The sequence below is a fragment of the Zalophus californianus genome, chromosome 7 (assembly GCF_009762305.2).
Source record: "Zalophus californianus isolate mZalCal1 chromosome 7, mZalCal1.pri.v2, whole genome shotgun sequence".
Classification (NCBI taxonomy): domain Eukaryota; kingdom Metazoa; phylum Chordata; class Mammalia; order Carnivora; family Otariidae; genus Zalophus; species Zalophus californianus.
Genome location: NC_045601.1, coordinates 21,359,841 through 21,383,092, shown reverse-complemented (window position 1 = coordinate 21,383,092; position 23,252 = coordinate 21,359,841). Strand labels below are relative to the sequence as shown.

Below are 23,252 nucleotides of genomic sequence, written 5' to 3'. Positions count from 1 at the left end.
TTTTGATATTTCTTACAGTTTTTTGATGTAGGTATATACGGTGATATACAAAAACATATGCTAATTTGAACACCTACCTTAAAAATTAAATTAACATCATAATATAGTTTTGTATCCTTCATTTTTAAACCTAATATTATATACCATTAATGTATTATGATGGTTTCCACTGTTTTACTTTAAAAACAATTGATGTGATAAATGTGTATACATAAATCTTCTCAGGATAGGTAATTTCAACAGTTTTAAGGCTTTTGATACAGATTGCCAAAATGCTTCTTCAAAGTCCGAACCAGTTTTTATTTAATTTATAACAATTCTTATTTTACTTTATACTCAAATTTACTTCAGAAAAAAAATTTTCTATTTAACAGGAGAAATATTATTTTGTCATTGGTTTTTATTTCTTAATGAAGATAAACATTTTTATGAAAATGTTCTTTTAAAATTTTAGGAATAAATTTTATTAGATTGGAAGGACAAACTCTTAAGTTTGTCCAAAGGTAAAAAAAAAAAAGTAAAATTAAGTGATATCTCTATAAAACATCATAGTTTGAGGGCAGTTTTGCCCAGGTACAAAGAGGAGAAAGAGTCTGGGTATTAAGCAGCGTTCAGTGATTTTGCAAGAATAATTATATAATTTCAAGAATTTCTCATGAATCTGAAATACCCACAGCTAACCAACTGATACATGAAATTTAGATTTTACTACGTTCTGTTTTCAAGAACTGGGGAATCAATATATTGAAGATTTGAACACTATTATTTTCAACATCAGAACATTGTGGAAATGCTTGAATTTGTTATCATTTAAGGCGAATTTAACTATTTTGCTTAAAAAACCCCTCATCTGTGGACTATAAAAAAATAAAGTCCTATATAGCAACCCCAGGGTAGTGTTGACACTAATACCTAACATTTGCATTGTCTCTGCTCTTTTCTCTTTAGGATATCCAGGCAGAAATTGATGCACATAATGACATATTTAAAAGCATTGATGGAAACAGGCAGAAGATGGTAAAAGCTTTGGGAAATTCTGAAGAGGCTACTATGCTTCAGCATCGCCTGGATGATATGAACCAAAGATGGAATGACTTAAAAGCCAAATCTGCCAGCATCAGGTCAGAATAGTCAATATCAAAATAAAAATGATGGGGGAGGGAGATTTTTATGGTTTTTGCGTATCAGAAAGAGAATGCGTAGCCTTACCATCATGCTACTTTCTCAGAAGTAGTTTAAGATTTAAATGCAGGGACGCCTGGCTGGCTCAGTCGATAGAACATACAGCTCTTGATCTCGGGGTTGTGAGTTTGAGCCCCACATTGGGTGTACAGATTACTTAAAAATAAAATCTTAAAAAAAAGTTTTAAATGCAAAAACTTTTTTTTTTTAAGTTACAGTTTTAGCTCCATTTTTATGAAGGGCCTGCTGCCAGCTGTTCTTGACTATTCCCAAATTTGCACTTCATATTTTAAATCTAATACTAAGAAAAGTAATGTTACCAATACCTGCTAATTATTGAGTGTTTTCTTTGACCAAGTACTATGTTAGCCTCTTTACAAACATTACTTAGTATTCAAAATATCCTGGTGGGTGAATAGTAACATCCTTCCTTACATGAGGAAATAGAGGCTTACTGAAAATAAGGAACTTGCCAAGTTTTTCAGCTAACAAGTGCCAAGCCAGGATTTGAACCTAGATTTTTCTGACTCTTGGCAGTGAATATTTTGCTTCATCATGCTATTTGTATGTCCAATTGGAAAATGTATTTATAGAAATTAAATATTGCTCATGGACACTGAAATGGGAAACTGATGATTAATGTCTGCTTTTGGAGAGTGTAAAATTAAAACAGGATGAATTTGAGGACCAGAATGCTGACTAGGAAAGGACCCTGAAAAACTATTGAGGGTGACAATTATTAATGCTATTGGGAGTCTAGAATTACATTTAATAGATGGTGAACAGTACCCAACTGGATATGAGTTTACAGGAAACTGACTGAGAATGTGCTACTGAGCAAAGATCCAAAAGAGGAATGTTGGTAGAAAGACCTGGATATTGGGGTGCCTGGGTGGCTCAGTCTGTTGAGCGTCCAGCTCTTGATTTCAGCTCAGGTCATGATCTCAGGGTTGTGAGATTGAGCCCCACATTGGGCTCCATGCTCGGCTCAGAGTCTGCTTGTCCCTCTCCCTCCTCCTGCTTGCTCTCTCTCTCTCAAATAATTAAATAAAATCTTAAAAAAAAAAAAAAAAGAAGAAGACCTGGATCTTACATCTGGGTCAGTGTGTTTTAAGATTCAGAAACTGTATGATGTATTGAAAAGTATACAACCTTAAACAAAATGATTTTAAGTTTGATTCTTTGACTTTGCTGTTTACTTACTGATCTTAGACAAGACACTTAGTCTCTCTGAGCTTTATTTTTCTCATTCACACAATCAAGATATAAATATTTAATCCACATGATTGCTGGGAAGATTGAATGGGATAATCTGGTAGTTCCTTAACCTATGTAAAGGCTATCTAATGTAGCATCTAGTTTATTTTTTCTTATGTAAAGGGGCTCAGTGGATCTGCTTCATCTGGCGTCTGGATTTCATGGAACCAGTTCCTAGAGAGTAGAAATCTGTAGTGATTATTTGTTGTGAATAAACTTTTAAGAAAATTTTTCTTTCTAAAGAGATGTCCTCAAAGGTTTTTATTCTTCTGGGTCTCATAGAGAGAGATTTATACTTCTTTTTGCCCTTAAGGAAGGGGGTAATTGAGCATGACCATGGCAGCCTCTGAGTAAAGATCCTCTTGGAGATCATGACAGCATCAGCCAACTACCTTTTAAGATAAGAGAGGACAATTTGGGGGGCACCTGGGTAGCTCAGTCGTTAAGCGTCTGCCTTCGGCTCAGGTCATGATCCCAGGGTCCTGAGATCGAGCCCCGTATCAGGCTCCCTGTTCGGTGGGAAGCCTGATTCTCCCTTTCCCACTCCTCCTGCTTGTGTTCCTGCTCTCGCTATCTCTCTGTCAAATAAATAAACAAAATCTTTTTAAAAAAAGGTAAAAAAAAAGAGAGGACAATTTGGGAGTATTGTATAGTGAGAGAATATACTTATGCTTATTTAAGATTCAAATTTCAACTGGCCATATCCCATTGGGTTACAACTTTCTGTTCCCCATAAATAAAAATAAATAAAATGATTTAAAATGTTAATTCGGTGAAAAACATTCACTGAGGTTCTAGCAAAACCAACATCTAGTCTAACAAATGAAAAGCCATAGTGCTGGTCCTGGTGAAAATAGGGCACGTGGTGCTGGCATTTGGGGAGTTTGGAGGATGCGCTCTTTAGGAAGGAAAGTTTATTGAAGGCTCACGTCATAAAGAGAACATTCCAAATGGAAAGCTACAGACAGAAAAATCTTTGGTCTTCCACAGATGCTATTCCTAAGTCTGCCAAGTCACATTTTATTTTCTAACCTGAAAAGAAAGAGCTCATAAAGTACTGTTGCAATATTATCTAATAAATAAATTAATGTTATTTTTAGAAGATGGGAGAGTAAATTTTTGCTAGTGGACTTCTGCATCAAGATAGATCATACATTCCAGTAAAGTGTGTTATTTTTATTTTTTAAATTTAAAAATTTTTTTAAATTTAAGTTCTAGTTAGTTGACATGCAGTTCAATATTGGTTCAGGAGTAGAGTTCAGTGGTTCATTATTTACATATAACACCCAGTGCTCATCATCACAAGTGCCCTCCTTAATACCCATCACCCGTCTAGCCCATCCCCCACCTCCCTCCCTCCATCAACCCCCAGTTTGTTCTCTATAGTTAAGAGTCTCTCATGATTTGTTTCCCTCTCTCTCTCTCCCCCCCCCCCCCGCCGAATGTTCATCGTTTAGTAAAGTGTCTTATTAATGTGATAATGAATTAAAAAAATATTTAGCCTCATTACCCACCTCTGGAGATTCAGGCATTTATTCAAGCAGTTAATAAGAACAAACTTCTGTGTTTAAGGCATTGCAAATAATAAACGAGGTATGGTTCCTGTCCTAGCGGGCTCACAGGTCTATCCAGTTCAAGGTGGGTTCAATGAAGGCAGTGCTTACTTTCTCTTTGGATGATCATCAAAGGCTTCATAAGAGAGGCAGTTACTAAGCTGAGCCTCAAAAGGGTGTACAGTTATTCTCCAGATGGATTGCGTCAGCCCTGCAGAAGGACATGTTGGCAGGAGGCTTGACATAACACTGTTTTCATGGAACAGTGAAGAAGTTCATTCAGTCTGGCTGAATTGGTGTGGAGGGGAAAAGATTGTGGCTAGAAAAAAGGTAGAGTGGTAAGGCACACTCGTGGAACAGCTGTGTGCACCACGCTCATTCCTCTGTAATAGAATTTGAATTCTATTTGAATAGAATTTTAGGTGACATAATTAGATGTGAGCTTTGGAAAGATCCCTCCCACATGCCCGTGGAAGATGCTTTATCAGATAGTGCAATTCTGAAGACAGGGATTGCTGCTAACAGACCTCTTCAGTATCCGGGAAAGGGAAGAGACACTGAATAGGTACTCGGTTCATGTTGCGGTACTATTGAGATATTCAGAAACAAACTGCCAGTAGCCATTGGATGGACATCTCTTCAAAGGAGAGCTGTCGGCCAAATAAAGAAATGGCAAGATGGGGAGTACGCAGATGGAGGTGGCAGGCAAGGCATTGTGAGTAGGCAAGAGGGTGAAAAATGAGGACACAGCAAAGAATCCCAGGAAGCCCTAATATATAAGGAATAGGTGAAGGAAAGGAAAGCCAGCAAAGGCACCCGGGAAGTGGGTGGCCCTGAGGAGAGGAGACCCTAGAGTGTTGTCAAGAGCGGAGGGAGGAGGGGTTTTGAAGGGAGGGGGTGTGGCTAGTGGTGCGGGCAGCTGAGGGAGTGGAGTAAGATCAGGGCTACAGAGGCCAGGCGCAATGGAAAGGGCTCTGGTGACTCTTTGCTGGGACAGTGTTTTGTTTGAGGTGAAAATGTGATCTCAGAGGACTGCAGAGTCAGAACGGGAAGTGGAGAAGTAGAAACAGAACTAGTCTACACAGTCTCATTTTCTCAAGTAATTCCGCTGTGAAGGGAAGGGGTGAGAGAGAAGGCATCGCTGTAACTATGCTATGTTACACGTAACAGCGTTACAAATGTGTAGGAACTGGAGACCGAGGTCTCTGCCCATATTGACTTGTCTGTGCTTTCATATAGATCAGATATGCTTCACTAAAGAAGTAAATGACATATTCTTCATTTTTAACTTCAAAAAATGGGCAAAACAAATTCTATTAACATTCATTATTACTTGGGTATTTATAAAAGATGTATATTTCTTTATACAAATATATATAAATTTGAAACTGTATGTGGCGATAGGTGTTAACTAGACATCTTGTGGTAATCATTTGGTAATATATACCTCTACTGTATCCATGTGTTGTATACCTGAAGGTAATAGAATGTTAGATGTTAATTATATCTTAATTAGAAGAAAGATAAAACAGTTTCTTAAAAAAGATAAAACAGTTTATTATACTCAGTAACAGGCCCTCGTATAGGAAGCATCCCTCAAAGAGAAGCGGTACCGGATAGTGTTTAGTAGTGTTGATCTTGTGGAACTAAACCACCTCAGTTCAAACACTGGCTTTGACACTTCGCAGCTGTGTCACTCTGGGCAGGTTACTTAGCCAATATGTGTCTCCTCATACGTGAAATAGAGGTAATAAGAGTAACTTCCTTATAGGGTCGTCCTGAATATTTCATTTAATTAGCCTGTGTAAAGTGCCTAAAACAGTGGTACACAGTAAGCACTCACTAATTGTTAACTATTATTATTATTTTTTCATGGATCACCATTCTGTTTGGCACTAATTAGTTCAAAAGACATAGAAATTCTTCCTACCTCATTTTTTGTCTTCGTCATTAATGTTGGGAATTTCTGAGAAGGTCCCCAGCAAATGGTGTCCATCTGTCCTGGCTGGAGTCTGAGCAAATATGAAATAAAAGTATGTCCAAGAGAGAACAACAGCGTCGTGTTGATTACTGGCAGAGGCCAGGTTAGAGGAGGTGGCTTAGAGTGAGGGCCCAATGGGCCCTGTTAACTGAACCCCAGAAGGAGGCAGTGTTACCAGCCGTCACCAGAGAAGGTGGCCGCCCAGGTGAGGAGCCCTACGTGGAAGAGTGGGGAGGAACTCAGTCTGTGCAGGCCTCTTTCAAGAGGCAAGGGTGGGCTGAGCGAAGCATCCAGTTAGTCCCCAAATTGACGAGTCAGGTTCTTCACTCCACCTCTTCAGGGACTGAGAGAGGGGAGGGTCAGAGAAGAGGTCAGGAGTGTGCTCAGTGAGAGGGGGTTGGGCGGGGAAGTGTTCTCATTAACAAATATGGACTCCCAGCCACCTGCCTCCCTTAGTCCTTGCTGAAAACGATACCTGGCGAGCACATTGTCACTTTCTGTCCCTTTATTCTTTCCTCCCGTTCCTTTAAAGCACAGTCGGTCCTTACTGGTCTTCTCTTATGCCCGAATTCTGTTGTATCTTTAATATTTCTGTAACTCTCCTTCCACTTTTCTGTATACTTGAAAGTTGGCTTTCCCCTTAGTGGCCCACTTCACTTAAAGCTCTCTTTGATAGAGTGTAGCTTTCCCATTTTCCTCACCTGGCAGCTGGTGGGAATATTTTGGGTATTAAATAGCTGCTACAGACACCAAACAACCGGAACACCAGCCATCCACTTCAGTATGGAGCTGCAGACCAGTGGCTGCAGGAGCCCGGCCACACGGGGATAGGGAAGAAGTTGACAGCCTCCTTGCTGTATCTTAGGCATTGCTGCTCCATCTCAACAGCTTCTACGAAGTAAATACATCTGTTATTCTACCCTCTACCATCTTCCTCCTGCTTCCTCCTGCTCTATAAGACACTCTTCTGCTTTACTCATTGATTTGAGCATCTGGCTTCCCTTTTATTCTTCATCTCTTCCTTATCTGTCATCCTTGGTGTCAGTATCCATATTGATAATTTTTTATATTTTGACTTCCAAGTTTATTTTTACGTTGTCTCTAAGAGCCTTTCTCCCTGTTCTGTTTCTAAGTCCCACAGACCTGGCCATACCTGGGACTCAGTTAACCATCCTGTGTTCTCTTCGCATCCCTGAGATGATCAGTCTCCAGGAGACCAAGGGCAGACTGTTCTCCAGAGCACACATTTTATTTTCCTACATTCCACCTGGCCATGTGCATCTGAATGCCACTGGTTTTGTCATGTTAGTGAGAGAGGATCCCTATGTTGCCTCAAATCAGAATTCCTTGCAACATCATTGGTAAATCAGTTTTCCTTCACACTAAAGTTATGGCCCTAATGAAGAGGGTATCTTTCATTGGCTTATTATATACCAGGATCATCTCTATGTTATTACCTAACTTTGTATTTTTATCTTATATATATGATTCATCTACTATATTTCAAGTAGATTGTTTAGTACTCATTTCGGTAGCACATATGCCAACTAGATTGTTTAAAAATGCATGTCCTTTAATGTTTCCAACTGTGGAACTCTTTTAATTTTTTTCCTTCCTTCAAACCTGCCTCCCTTTCTCCTAATATTTTTCAGACTCCATGCACCCCTTCTACTTCATTTGGAATCCATCATAAGCCATTTCAATAATGTGAATTTTCTCTCCCCCTGGAATTTCTTGTCTCCTCCTTTTAAATCCCTGACACTCTGATGATCACACTCTCTCTCCCCCATTCTTTTTTTTTTTTTTAAGATTTTATTTATTTGAGAGAGAGAGGGAGAGAGAGCGAGCACAGGTTGCTGGCAGAGGGAGAGGGAGAGGGATAAGCAGATTCGAGCACAATGCAGGGCTCAATCCCGGGACTCCGGGATCATGACCCAAGCCCAAGGCAGACGCTTAACCTACTGAGCCACCCAGGTGCCCCTCTCTCCCCCATTCTTGATTCTAGGCTTCCTAGTGTTGTACGAGAAAGTGAAAAATGATGACAGTTCTTTTATAATTTGACCCTTTCTACTTAACAATTGGTATTGTGATTCTGAATGATTTTCTTTTTTAAAAAAATTATTTATATTTTAAGATTTTATTTATTTATTTAACAGAGAGAGAGATCACAAGCAGGGGGAGCGGCGGGCAGAGGGAGAGGGAGAAGCAGGCTCCCCGCTGAGCAAGGATTCCCCCCGCGGGACTCGATCCCAGGACTCTGGGATCATGACCTGAGCCGAAGTCAGACGCTTAACCGACTGAGCCACCCAGGCGCCCCTTCTGAATGATTTTCTATCATATTCACCACTATCTCTGTTTTGTAAAGATTTTGCTTCCTTGTTAGCTCCCCAAAACTCTCCCTTTGCCGTGGCCTTCCTTTATTCTTTTCTGAGAATGAGGCCTTTGATATATGTCCCTTCTGTGCATTCCGAATTTCAAATTGTGCTAAAGTCAATGTTGTTATGGCAGGAAGCATTTGCTCTAATTTATCATCGTTTTTAAAGAGAGAATGTCGCCAAAGATTATAATAACAGCTAATATTTATTGAATATTCATGTGCCAGACCTATAGTAAGTGCCTTACAAGCATTACCTCCTTGGACTGTGGTGTGGTCATTAGAGCCATGTAATAATCTGTCGCTCAACACCTTGGGTTAATATCTTAAATATTATTTTGCAGTTTTTTTGGATAACTTTGATTAGACTTTTAAATACTGAAGTCCAGTGTGTGAAATATTCTTTGCAATCTAAAAGCAATACATACAAGTATATATTTCACTTAGATTGATAGAAGAGACAATAGTAATGATTTGAAACGTCAGCTAGGAAACAGGCTCTTAGGAAATTTGACAATATTTTTTACTCCCTGGAAAAAATGTGAATTGGAAATAAATTCAGTAATGTGAATGACACGGCCTAAGTTTTTATGTTAGATTTATTTAATTTAGAATTACGTTAATTAAATATCCACTTATCAGCTTAATGATGTTTAATAGAGATTCTTATGAACATATGGTTTCAAAGGCCAGTGAAATTGTAAAATCTAATGAAAACAGAGTTCATAAATAAAATTATATCTTTCCTTTCTTTTATGAGCCTCTTAAAAATTCAGGGCACCCTTTTAAGAGCTCTTAGAGAAGATTAACCTTTAACATCATGATTACATCTGTTATCACATTCTACAATGTCACTGATACCACTTTTAGCCTTAGCCAGTTGATTTTGCTAACCATCTTGTAAAACTACTAACATTTCCTTTTCTCAAGTCAAATAGAGGAAGATTCTGTCCCTCTCTTTTTTCTTTTCCCCTCTCTGGTTCAGCCACTTTCTGAGACGGTGGAAATGTTCTGTCTCTGTAGCATTTGGTGTGGTAGCCACGAGCCACATGTGGTATTTGGAGTGCTTGAAATGTGGCTAGTTAACTGATGATGTGAATTTCGAATTTTATTTAATTAACTTCAACTTTGATGGAAATAGCTACATGTCATTGGTGGCTACCATATTGGAAGCACAGCTTTGGTGTTTTTTTCAGCACATACTGAATTCCTTTTTCTCCTAGTCATCTTTACTCCCTTTCTGGGAGCAGGAATATCTCCTCTTACTGTAACTGGTTATGCTTGCACTAATAAAGGTATTTTCTTTCATTATAATTTGATTTATAATCTATGGGTTTTACCATAAACTAAAAATCAATTTCATTTGTGATAAAGATGCCACATTGGACATTTAATTCTGTGCATTCCTTACACGACAGGGGATAGTATGCGTTTGCTCCCTTAATTTGGGTCATTGTATTCTTTGATGGACCTACTTTGCAAATGGCTCTTCACTTGTCTTAAATATGTCTGCATAGTTTCTATCTGCCATCTTAAATGCTGCCCATAATGAAAGCGGTGGAGTGGAAAGAGGTTAGACTGCAGTTTGGATCCCAAATTCTCTCCTTAAGCAAGTTTTTTTCTTCTCCAAGCTGTGGTTCCCTCAGAGAACTGTTGTTAGGTTTCTTATATCAGAGCATATTTGGTTAACCTTGATCCCAGGACTTTTCATTTCTGAAACCTTGTAGTGCCTGATAATCAGTGCGAGTGCTCCATAGATGTTTGTAATGAGTAAGTGGAAAGCTATATTTTATTTTTATAAATGCCCCTGCTGACTCACACTGTTTGCTCTCTTTTTCATATCTGCACATTGGGAGAAGGAATAGAAACTTCTTTGAAGAAATATTGAAAAGTAAAGGCTTTGTGATTTATTTATTTATTTGAGAGAGAGCTAGAGAGAGAGAGCATGAGAGGCACAGGGGGCAGAAGGAGAGGGAGAAAGAGAATCTCAAGCAGACTGTGCGCTCAGCTTGACGTGGGGCTTGATCTCATGACCCTGAGACCATGACCTGAGCTGAAATCAAGAGTGAGACACAACCTGCTGAGCCACCCAGGTGCCCCAGGCTTTTGCACTTTAAAATAGATATTAATTTACAGTTTCCTCCCTATTATATTTGAATGATGGGGTACCATTTTTTATGGATCCTTCTAAGAAATTTTTGCATTATATAGTTTTAAAAATAGTTGGTCACTTAAAAATGTTTAGAGACTTGTAAAATAAATGATTCAGTGTAACGAGAGCTAACTTGTGTAAAGCATGTTCTGCAGTAGACATCATCCTAGGTTGATACATTCAGTGAAAGTATCTCTAGTTTTGCACATGTCAAGTACCCAAAGAATAAACTGAAACAGGTGAGAATTAGGATAATAAGCCAGTTATCCAGAATGTGAGTGCCCGCAGATATGAGTTAGATAAAGGAATGTTTTAAGATTCTGAAAATATGATTGATGACTGATTGGTCATCTGTAGTTGTGAGGAAGGGGAAGCTTTAAAAATGTTTAGAGTAAAATTGAGAAAGTACAAGTACACCAAAAACAAGTTTAAGGTTTCTACTTGCAAAGCATTCAACCCAGTGCCCAAGAAAAGGCTTTCATCTTGAAAGATGAAAGAATTAAATTGAAACTAGAACACTGAAGGCTACTATGGAAGCATGCATTTATTTGGGCATATGGTAGTAATCCACTGAACACATAGTTATAATCTACTGGAGAATAACCTGAACAGATTTTCCAGGCAAAAATTCTGCCAGATCAGCATGCTTTTTATGATGGAAAAAGGAAGATGCAGAGAAGTACGTATACGAGTGTTATCTTGTTTATTTCAAAGTCATTTTAGTATCTTTCTATAAAATACATTGCCTTCATCTTTATGAAAAGTCCTGCAGATGCTGAACGGGATAGATTTCAATGATCAATTTCATTATTTTATGCAGTCAAAAGAGTTAATTACATTGGGGAAAAAACATTTGCATGCTCTTCAATACGATGAGTCTGTGTAACCAGATTTCAAAGGAATGCAACATCTGATTTAGTTATTGATTAAAGAGTTAAACTACAGACATTGAAGAAGCAGGGTGAAATAATCTAAAATAAGAGGTCAGGGTATGTGCTTAAGTGTTTTACACACAGAGACGCTCAAGCACGTCTTGATTGACTAAAGCCCTCTGATGTCTAGCTGTCATTTTTTTTTTTTTTTTTGCATTTTAAAAATACTAGAAAGAGACTCTTAATCTCAGGAAACAAACTGAGGGTTGCTGGACTGGAGGGGTGGGGTGGCTGGGTGATGGACATTGGGGAGGGTATGTGTTGTGGTGAGCACTGTGAATTGTATAAGACTGATGAATAACAGACCTGTACCCCTGAAACAAATAATACATTATATGTTAATAAAAAGAAAAAAATACTAGAAAGAAATTGCAACACCTCAGTCAAATATATTTGTGGCAAAATGATTTGTAACTGGCAGAGATTTCAGTTAATATAATTGAAATTATTTAGGTCTTCTCTATGACAAGTAAAATTACTGTTTATCGGGGATAGGTAATTACATATTTGGCCTAAAATTAATCAATATGAATATAGAAAAGCTGGCACTCATGCAGAATCAGGATCTCATTAAAGCAGAATTTTGTAAAGTGAGGTCAACCATACCACCTATAGAATGAATAGAAAAGATTATAAATGCAAGAGAACAAACTTTTTAATCATACAATTCTCAAAGAATTATAAAATACCTCAAACTTCTTTCTGTATTTACAAATAGTTTTTTTATTATTTCATATCTAGGTCTTTTGAATAAGATACGTCCTTTTAGAGTTTGAATAGTTTGTTTTATATTAGCCAGCTGACAGTGGAACTATAAATAGATTGCAGGTTAACTGGCCTTTTGTATATGACTGAATGCTGGTTTGTGGTATTTCAGAGATAAGCAGAACTCCATTTTTTTTTCTTTTAGCCAAGAATATTGGCTGATAGACCATGGTCATTATTTTATGAACTAGAGATGAACTAGAGATCAGATCATTCTTCTGAAAACATTATGAATTTTTAAACAAAGACAGGATATTGTTGAATGTGTGTTGCTGGAGTACCATCTAATGTGATCAATGGGAAAATACTTGTTTGAATTAACTATAGCAGAGCTATCAGCTTTAGGAACAGAGGCTCAAGTAGATCAGATGTCCAAAAAGGAAATTACTGATAAGGCTGAGAGACAGTAGAGGCTGTCCCTGGTTGATTGGTCTCCTATTACTCAGGGAAGGAGCAGTTTTGTGGAAGAGGTGTTCATAATGCCAATGTCAAGGTGAAAGCTAACTGAGAGGATGTGAAGCCTGATCAACAGAGGTTTCTTGTACCTGAAGTTGCCCCAGATGAGTCATCTTTTGCCATCATGTCTTTTTTTTTTTTTTTTTTTTTTTATTCATGAGAGTCAGAGAGAGAGAGAGAGAGAAGCAGTGGCAGAGGGAGAAGCAGGCTCCCTGCCTAGCAGGGAGCCCGATGCGGGGCTCGATCCCAGGACCCCAGGATCATGACCTGAGCCGAAGGCAGAGGCTTAACCATCTGAGCCACCCAGGCGCCCTGCCATCATGTCTTTAGTCTTTGGAAGCTGGTGTGTAACAAGGCTTAGGTCTGTTTCCATCAGCCCTGTACCTCTCAGTCTGAAAGGTCAAGGTAATTCCATTTCACACAGTTGAGTGCTCAAGTCCACATTAACCATCTGCCCGCTGGGGTGGTGCAGGGTTGAGTAAACGCTGACTCCTAAAGTCCCTGGAGTTATTTCTGACTGGATGCCCCTTTTCAAATTCAGCCCATGAAGTGTGGGCTTGAGACTGGGTAAGTGGGCTTTCTTCAGCGCCCCAAATTTGTGCTTTTATTAGCATTTCTATTCTCAAGGGCTTTTATTCTTATTGGAATCTTAATCACGTAAAAATATTTCCAAAACATGGTTTCCTGAGTATAAAGTTCATAATTTAAGAATCTGAAGGTACTTTTCTGTACTAAAAACAGAAATTGTTATTGAACCAAAGACCTCACCTTTAAACCAGAGTATGAAGTACTGTAATTGATGATTTTTGCCCAGTTGTTTTCTATTCACAGTGGACATTTGTCACTGGACACCAGTCAGCCTTAAGCCAAATAGTGTTCTATCCAGGCAATGGCTTATTGTTTCCCAACTTTCTGAGGCAAATGCTGGTGATGTTCTGCTTTCAGTAATTTATTGAGTTTTAAGGGAAATTAAGACAGTAATTTCCTTTCCTAAAAAATTAGCTCTTTTAGAAAGAAAAATAACATGGGCCTATTGTACATAGTACATAAATATGTAAAAATTAAGTGTTTACTGTGTTTTCAGTAGTAACCCCATCTAATATGTATCTTTGCAAACATGTTATATGCATATAGTTACTTTCTTTTCTTCTCTCTATCCCTCTCTTCATATATATGGGTGAAAGGAGAAGAAAGTTATATTTGAGTGTGTGTATATATTATACATAAGCTACTGAAACTTGCTTTTATAATTTTACATTATATCATGGTCATTCTTCTCAAAAGACTCATATTTATGCCTTTGTGGCGTGTAGTTATCTGTTTTAAATTTTGATAGATATTACCAACATATCTGCATATTTCATCTTTTTCAAAATAACTTTCTTACAGGATTTTTTTTTTTTAACAAGAAGTCAGCCTCTTTCTGGGATGTGAACATTAGCTGGTCATACAAGATTATGAGTCTAAGGGAAGATATATAATTTTTGAACACAATTCAAACTTCTAAATGTGGTCAATACTGTCTCTCACCAGGGCCCATTTGGAGGCCAGTGCTGAGAAGTGGAACAGGTTGCTGACGTCCTTAGAAGAACTGATCAAATGGCTGAATGTTAAAGATGAAGAGCTTCAAAAGCAAATGCCCATTGGAGGGGATGTCCCAGCCTTACAGCTCCAGTATGATCACTGTAAAGTAAGTTGGCTGCATATGGTGGGGACCTTTTTTAATTTTTTTATTTTCAATTAGCCAACATAGAGTACATAATTAGTTTTTGATGTAGTGTTCAGGGATTCATCAGTTGCGTATAACACCCAGTGCTCATCACCACACGTGCCCTCCTTAATATCCATCGCTTGGTTACTCCATCCCCCTACTCCCCTCCCTTCTGTAACCCTGTTTGTTTGATTCATTTTGATTTTGGCAAAGTATATACTCAAAATGCTAGATAAATATTTGAGTTGAAGCAATCAACACAGTATTTCACCCTCACCCCCCATTTCTTTTATTTATTTATTTATAGATTTAATTTATTTGAGAGAGGGAGTGCGAGCAGGGGGAAGGGCTGAGGGAGAGGGAGAGAATCCTCAAGCAGACTCCCCGATGAGCTCGGAGCCCGATACAGGGCTCAATCCAGTGACCCCACGATCATGACCTGAGCTGAAACCAAGAGTTGGACGCTTAACCTACTGAGCCACCCAGGTGACCTCCTACCCCCCATTTCTAATTATGAGTATTTAGACACTTAATTTAAGTTGCATGTATTACTTCCATTTGTTTCAAATTAATTTTTCTTCATATTTAATTAATCTTTTTCAAACATTACAGATCTCTAAAGCATCATATTGCTTTTAGCATATCATAACATTTATCTAACTTTCTAATAGATTTTAAAATATTAATATATTCTGTTGGGGAAATATTTTTACTACAAGTGAGTTCTTAAATTGAGAAGGCATAGAGTTATAAAGAATTGCAAATTATCATGTTTATCATGTTTATAATAAATGGAAGTGAAAAAAATAAGGACCTGTAGAAGTACGAATATACAATAAAGTCTTAAAGCAAATGAGGGCCATAGTATTTAGATCATTTTATATGTTTTATTTTTCTGAACTTAGACTTTTTTTAGTTACATTTTTATTCTGCTCAAATTTCTGTCTCTCTGCAAATTTGTACTTTTGTACTTTTACTCTGAGAAGCAGATATGCTGAAATGTTATCAACTGACATGTCAATTCTTAGAACTTTGTATTATTTAAATTCTTTGCCTTATTAACTCTCCATTTGTTTATTTGGTACTCCTTCATGCCCATTTTCTCATGTACTACACATGGGCTTGTTTTGTTATATATATATAGTTTTTACTCTTCAAATGCAATGCAAGTTCTCATTCTAAATCTGTACGTTTAAATGTGATGTTAGAATTCTATTCCCTTTGGAAAAGCCACAACACTAACACATGCATCTTCTAAAGGAAGAAAGGAAGATGTCATCTAGGTAATAAGTTTGCTTCAAAATGATAAGACCTTGAAATTTATTTTACTTTGGGTCCTTGTGACTAGGTTAATCAAATTACCATTTGGGTAAATTCTCCCCTTCTACTTGAAAAGAGACTGTGATAGAGTTCCAAGGTAAGAGAAAAGAAGACACTGTTGGAATATAACATGCAAAAAAATAATCATAACAACAACAACAACAAACAATGACAGAAGATTTTAAATCACTGATTTAGGAAAATCATGTTTCTCCTTAATTACTCATATACCTTTTTTGTGGATTCAGGTGATGAAATAGAATAATACAAAGCTCTTCTAATGGAAGTGCTCTGTTAAGGAATAAAATCTGCTTGTGACCATGTTCTGCTAGTTTTGGTTAAAACCTCGTTCTTGAGGCATGAAATGATTTTCCTCTTCCGGCCTTAGCAAGTAAAGTACACATCAGTGTTTCCAGTAAGTGCTGCCTGTGTTCTTTCTAAGCCCTCCTCAGAACAAGCCTCTTTTAGGCTGTGGTTCACTTAGAAAGTGTATGATAAGGATGGGGACAAATTCTATATGGTTCTATGCTGATGGGAATGATCTTATCAAGTCGGAAAAGTCAGTGATGCAGGAGAGAGATTACCAGGTAGGGGATGGGATAGGATCCAGGACACAAGTGCAGCAGTTGGTCTCAGGTAGGAGGGCAAAGAGTTCATCCAGTCTAACAAAAAGGTAGCTTTGCAGATTTGTGTGTAGGAACATCTAGATGTCCTCTTTTGATTGCCTCTCTTTTCTCAGTGAAATAAGGAGCAAGGTCATCAACTGAATACGAGAAGAAGGGAGACAATGTGGAGGTTTGGGGAGAGAGGAGGCAAAAAATATAGTCCAGAAGTGGGTGAGTTAAACTAGGAATGTACAAGAAGACCACGGGGCATTATGAAGGGCCCCCGTGAGGTCAGTGCTCATGAATTTAAAGTGAGAACAGCCAATGTGAATGTTTTTCTTCGCCCATGGTTGAGTTGCCTCACTGAAGGTGAGGAGTGAGTTGGAAAGTTGAATTGAACCAAGCACATGTGATGGAGGAAGAGAGGCGAAAAGGGGGTTACAGAAATGCAAGGGAGCTATGGTAATGATCGCATGTGGAGTCGAGGCTGTGGGGGAGGGAGATCTGAGGATATCAGGGAGATGAGGGACAGTAAAGTGATGTTAGAAGTCAGTGAATGGGACACGGCAGTGGGGCTGAGAAATCATTCAAGTTAGGGACCTGGGGAGGGGAACAGACTGTAAAGAAAGCTGGTTATAGTCAGAGAAGGGGTGCTAGAAGGGACATTTATTGTTAATGACCATCTCCGGTGTCTTTTTGCGGGAGTGAGTTGCACAGGTAGGGTGGAGGACCTGGTCCATAGGGAGGAGTAGATAAGGAGCTGAGAGGCAGAGTTGGCTGCAGGATCGTCTGTGGGGACAGTAAAATCACCATGACCTGATACCAGAATGATGATTATGAGAAGGAAGGGCGATGGTGGGATAGGTTGGGATTGGTGTAGTTTGGAAAAATGGTGTTTTCACATCTTTTGAGTCTTACACCCCTGGTTGGGGGTGGGGGAGAGGAATAGTGTAAATTGGATATAGTTTAGCACTGCTTTCTAAATTTCACAGTGCCTGCTACTGGATTTTTCTTGGGTTACTATTACGTCTTTATCACAGTTGCCATCACTTAGCACGTTGTGCATAATCCAGACTACTGTTGAGGGATGTTCTTTATCAGTAAGTAGGACTTACCAGGAGTTTCCATTTAATGGTCTGTACTTCTCTGAGTTTTATATTAGAAAGTTTCTACGAATAGCACTGATTGAGTGTCTAAGGATGGCGCCAGGTGGCTTCTCCTCTCGTTGTTATACCCTCACTGGAAATGATCCTTTGTGACGTTTCATGTGGATCGTAGGTTCTGGAATATGATACTTTATTGTGATCTGTCATAGTCTGCCTTCCAATTTATCAGTGATCCAAAACTACAGGCTTTCTTACTATCATCTATTACCAGTGTTTTGACACGAGCTTCATTTTTAACTCTGAGAACTGAGCAGCGTCTTATGCCAGAAATAAATTATGGAAGAGATTTCTGAGTAAAGTTTGTGGAGGTGTCTATTGGTTTGCGAGGGCCACCATAACAAAACACCATAGATTGAGTGACATAAAAGAAATTAATCTTCTCACAATTCTGGAGCCTAGAAGTCTGAGATCAGCGTGTCTGCAGGGTTGATTTTTTTCTGAGGCCTCTCTCCTTGTCTTCAGATGGCCTTCCCTCTGTGAGTATGTGTCTTTTAAAACTGCTCAAAATACCCTCTTTTTATAAGGACAGCAGTCATATTGGATTAGGGCCCACCCTAATGACCTCATTTTAACTTAACTGTTTCTTTAAAGACCTTATTTCTAAATGCAGTCACATTCTGTCAAAAGTAACCTTCTTTCCCACCTGTCAACTATAATGTTTCTAATCACTATAAATTATTACAGTGAGGGCAAATCCCTATGCATTGGGGGATGCACTATTAGGGCAATATTTAAAGACATGACAGCTACCTGTAGTTATTTACCTTTCTTACTAAACTTTGCCAGCCATAATCATTGAATAGTCTAACTGTGGTTGAATCTCAGCCTTGCCAATGTTCTAACTTAAATATAATTCTGTGAATTATCTGTAATATTTTCTTAAATTTAAAATCCCTTTGGGTGTTGGGTATACATGTGGTTATTCTATTTCAGGATAGCTTTTTCTTCCCTACGTCCTTGGAGAATGTCTTTCCCCCCTGCCTTCAGATTCTTTTTATCAGGAAAAAAAAAATCTTTATTTAGAATTAAAATTATCAATGATTAAAACTGAAAGAGGCCCAAGAAATAGTTTAGTCCAGTCCCCTTACTGATAGTGGAAGAAAATGAGAGCCATGGTGTGTTTTGATGAAATCTGACTTTTCATCCCTCCTTTCCTTTCTCACTTCCAACAAATCTTTATCATTTGCCCATGTGTCTGGCAGTTTCTAGGACACCAGAGAGACACGGATACACAGAACAGACACAGTCCCTGTTTCTTCCCTGTGTTATTAGAAATCATTTCCAACAGGAATTGTGCACTGCACATTGCTGTCCCAAGTCTCTAGTTGTCTACCCAACTATCCATTTCTCTAACCTCCAACTTCAGTCCCTTGGTGATAACTCAAGCCTGCCAACAGTTCTTGTACACTTTTATTTCTGATCTTTTCTCTTTAAGAGATTCTATAACTCTTTTCAATTATAACATGATGTAGCTTTGAATAGAACAAAATAATCTTTAAACTTTTTTCACAGGTATGTTTAGCAATAAATTTAGGTGTCTTTTCTAACTTCTTGCTATTTTTGGTCTTTAATTGTCATAATAAAGTTTAAGAGATCTCTTCAGTTTTAAAGAACTCTTGCTTTATAGCTTAAAAGTACATAGTTAGAATCAACCAAAATCAACCCTTAAATGGCTTGATACTAATATTAGGCAAGTTTTTTTTGTTTCTTAAAATTTCCCCTTAGAAAGAGTGGGACCTTGTATTTGATTTCTAACTTACCCTCTCTTCTTGCAGATAGCTGTCCGAATTACTTTATTTTGAACAACGCAGTACTGTGTCAAACTAATGGGATCTAATCTCTTGATACTAAATTAGAATGTCTAGCGATTCCCAGATGGAATTTTTTTTTAAACAAGACAAGAAATTTAACACTGATTTGTTTACTATTCTAGGAGATAAGATCTCATAAATGCAAGTCTTGAATGTCATGTACACAAGTCTTTTAAAGATCAGCTTAAAAAGCAATACCACATGACTTTCTGTTGTGGTCAAGACAAATACACATTCACAAGATGCATTAAAAACCACCTGTGCTGATGTCACACAAATTAGCACTTAAGTTTTACATTAAAGTTTCCCGTGACATTATATACAAAGTAAAAAACAAAGCTAAGTCTCAAAACCTTAGGTGGATGTGGGGTTACCGTGCACTAGAAAACCACTACGTGACTTAAAAGCTGTTTCCAGGGATGTCAAACTGATGTCAAAGAGTTATGTGAAGAATTTGAATAAGGTAATTCTAAGTAGACATCTGACTAACCTCTCTTCTCAGCACTTTATGAAGTTAAGTGGAATTTTTTTTTTTTGGCTCTTGCCCTCTGGATAGTGGCATATCAGCCTCTATTCTGAGGCACCTTCTGTTGGGACTGTCTATAAAAGTTAGTGAACTAGAACCTGGGTTTAGGTAGACATGGTTTCAGTGCTCCCCTCCTCCACTCACTAGCTCTGTGATCGAGGAGGCTCTGGAGCATATTGTCCAATCTCTTCAGTCCTGTGTCTGATCATCAGTATACATAAAGCACTTAGCAGAGTACATTTAAAGTAAGTGCGCAATAAGCAATGACTGTTGGAGTCCTTCTTTAGACTAGGACCTATATTTTCTAATGTATTTTTCCTTTAGTTGTGCTGTGTCCAAATTTTTAATTTTTCCTCAGATTCCTGACATTTGGGCAACTGCAAGTTTTGACGTCAGAACTTACATTTACTATTTTTGCCTATTGGTGGCTTCAGAGATAATTTAGACTACTCAGGAAATGGGATGAAGTCATTGAAACAACATTTTTTGAGAATTTATATGGGATAAGATAAGAGTCTAGAGACTGCAAAATGACTTATTTCTTGTTCTTAATAGAAGAAAACAGCTTGTCATGGAAAGGCCAAGCTCAAAAGACACGTCCATATGCACTGCTTTAGTTAACTTATCAGAGGTTTATAGGCAAATGATAAATGTTTAACCATGAATCTAATTACCTTTAAATGCAATATTTGAATGTTACCATAATGTATAAGTAAAGAAACAAAATTAATATATATAATTTTACATTTGAATTTGCATTCATGTGACCTTTTCCTGGGTCCAGTCTGCTTTCACGGTCACAGATGGCGATGGTTAGAGACTCTGGTATCTCAGATTTATTTGTACAGGCACCTCGGATACTTGGAGGTTGGTTTATGGGAACTCACATACTCTCAAAGTCTTATGGTTCCTACCTATATTTCTATATTCTAGACCTTGATATGTGTGCATCAGTGACTTAATGACACTTTCTCATAACCATTCTTCAATAATGGCAGTGCTAGTCACCTCACCACCCACCCACACTATTCACTGAATGCCTTGTGGTTGAAAACAATGTTTCTTGTGGTTGAAAACAATGTTAAATATACAAAGGGCAATAAGGCACAGCCTCTCCACTTCAATGACACGTTTTAATAATTTCTGTTCATAAAAGCTCTGTGCTTGTGGCTATATCCAGATGGAATATTACATATTTAAATGTTTAGGGGATGGCTCTGAGACTTTTAGTTAGAATGGTACTGTAAGGTCATGCTTCAGATCACCTTGTCTGCTTAAAACACCTAGTAATTATAGATAAAATGTAACTCCCCCCTCCCCCCGGAAACCAAACATAGCAAATTTGGGCTCCAGAACATGACAGACAGTCCACAGACCAGAAACAAAGCAGAAAAGCAAAGTGGTTAGTAGGGTTGATGGTGCTGGGGAAAGGTCCCCAGTCCTGGATGCTGAGCAAGCAGAAAGCCCCATAGCAGTCTCTGCTTAAGATCTCTCTCTCTCACACGTTGAAATGAGTGGCTCACAGATTGGCATTCTTTTCTTCTGTCCAAAAAAAAAAAAAAAAAAAGTCCCAGGAACTGATACTATATAACATCAATGTATTTTGGACCCTTAATTAAATGTTTATACTTTGGATAAGTTGGATATTTTAATCAGTGACTCAGAACATTGATAAGTTTTCAGTAACAATAATAATAAATACTTTGTTCAGTGCTTTAACAGCACATACATATAGGATACTTATTAAATAATAATAAAAATTAATAATATGTCAAAGGGCTATGACAGTAAAGTGTTTGGCCCTGGGCCTGGCACACAGTAAGGAGTGGTCCATATCTCCTCCTGTAACTGCGAGTCTGTCTTGACAGTTTTGATCATTTTTGTTTTGTTTAAAACTGAGTTGTTTTAATTAAATAAAGGTATATTAATACCTGTTATTTACCATCTAATACTGCCCCGCAGAAGTAGTCCCCCATCACTATCTAGGATTAACTTAAAATTAGACAGAGTCATCTTCCAGTCTTTACAAGTATCAGTTTGTAAACAACACAATTGTATTAGTTTTTTCTCATGTGGGTACATATTTAATATCCTCAAATATCAAAATAAATTACTACTTTAAAACATATGGTGTTTTTTTAAAAAAATACAGTGTTTTTAATGATTTTTAGAATAAATGGATATAGTTGAATTTTCCCATCTAGTGACCTAAATTTTTCATATAATTTTTATTTTTTTATTTTTATTTTATTTTTTTTAAAAATTTTATTTATTTATTTGACAGACACAGCGAGAGAGGAAATACAAGCAGGGGGAGTGGGAGAGGGAGAAGCAGGCTTCCCGCTGAGCAGGGAGCCTGATGTGGGGCTCGATCCCAGGATCCTGGGATCATGACCTGAGCCGAAGGCAGACGCTTAACGACTGAGCCACCCAGGCACCCCTTTTGTATCATTTTTAATGGTTTATAGAAAGTGAGGTCACTTGTATGCAGCTTCACTTTCAAGAATGTGAGATTATCATTCAATCAACAGTTACTTAGAAAGTACCTACAATGCAGTCATTCATTTGTAATGTTAGGGATTTATTTCAAGTCACATGCTTTAACACTGGATTACATTGCAGATGCAGTTTTTGCTATTCACTCTGCGCTTCATTTTCTACACAATGTAAATTCTCACTTAATGTGGGGGTAGTTGTCAGCTCTGACACCCTTTCTTTAATAGATTACATGTTTGATTTTAGCAAAGAAAATCACCAAAAATAATTGAAAGTGTATGATTCTGGTGTAATTTTTTATAGGTTTAGATCCATTTCCTCAGGGCCCCTCTATCCTTTACTTAATTCCTCTATTCAAACCTCATTATATCAGGGTCAGGACATTTGAATCTGAAACTGACTTGCTGAAATACACTTGCAAACTTGCTTACTAAAGTAACAAATTCAAACCTTGTCTTTAAATCAGCAACATGCCACCATGAAATTGAGGCTGTGGTTTGTGGGTGGGGGGGGGGGATTGTTCTCCCTACTAAAGTAATCTGAGACTCTTACCTGCAAGTCTGTAACTTCAAGGTCTTGCTGTGTGATGAAGTTACCAAATATGGGATATTGGCCTTTTTCTAAAATTGATTAAATTATTTTCCAAGTTCCCCCTCCAGCCTTTAGTGCCTCCTCTGACTTCATTCTTATTAAATGCATAATCTACTCTAAGGACTATGAGTAAAGCTGCTATTTGTATTCCTTCCCAAAGCAGCAGTTCTAGAAGTGAGGCTATACCTACTGGCCACACTCCATTTAGTTGTCTGCAGCTGATTTATCTCCTATGTCTGACAGGTGTCATTGGGACTTTACCCCAAAGGGCCGTGGACTATCCACGTTTAGAGGGAATGGCAAGGCAGCCTGATAGCTGGCACTATCTGGTGGTGAAATTGAGAGTGGACCACAAATGCAGCAAGAAGGAGAGG

General features: G+C 37.9%; 1 protein-coding gene across 13 annotated transcripts in view; it reads left to right on the top strand.

The window, feature by feature from the left end:
* The window catches only part of UTRN (utrophin), a 500,526-nt gene that overhangs the window by 347,072 nt on the left and 130,202 nt on the right, over positions 1 to 23,252 (top strand). For all 13 annotated transcript variants that reach the window (XM_027601866.2, XM_027601862.2, XM_027601867.2 and 10 more), the window contains 2 exons: positions 949 to 1,121; positions 14,186 to 14,342. In XM_027601866.2, coding sequence (XP_027457667.2) covers positions 949 to 1,121; positions 14,186 to 14,342 — 330 coding nt within the window. The remainder of the gene's footprint in view (positions 1 to 948; positions 1,122 to 14,185; positions 14,343 to 23,252) is intronic.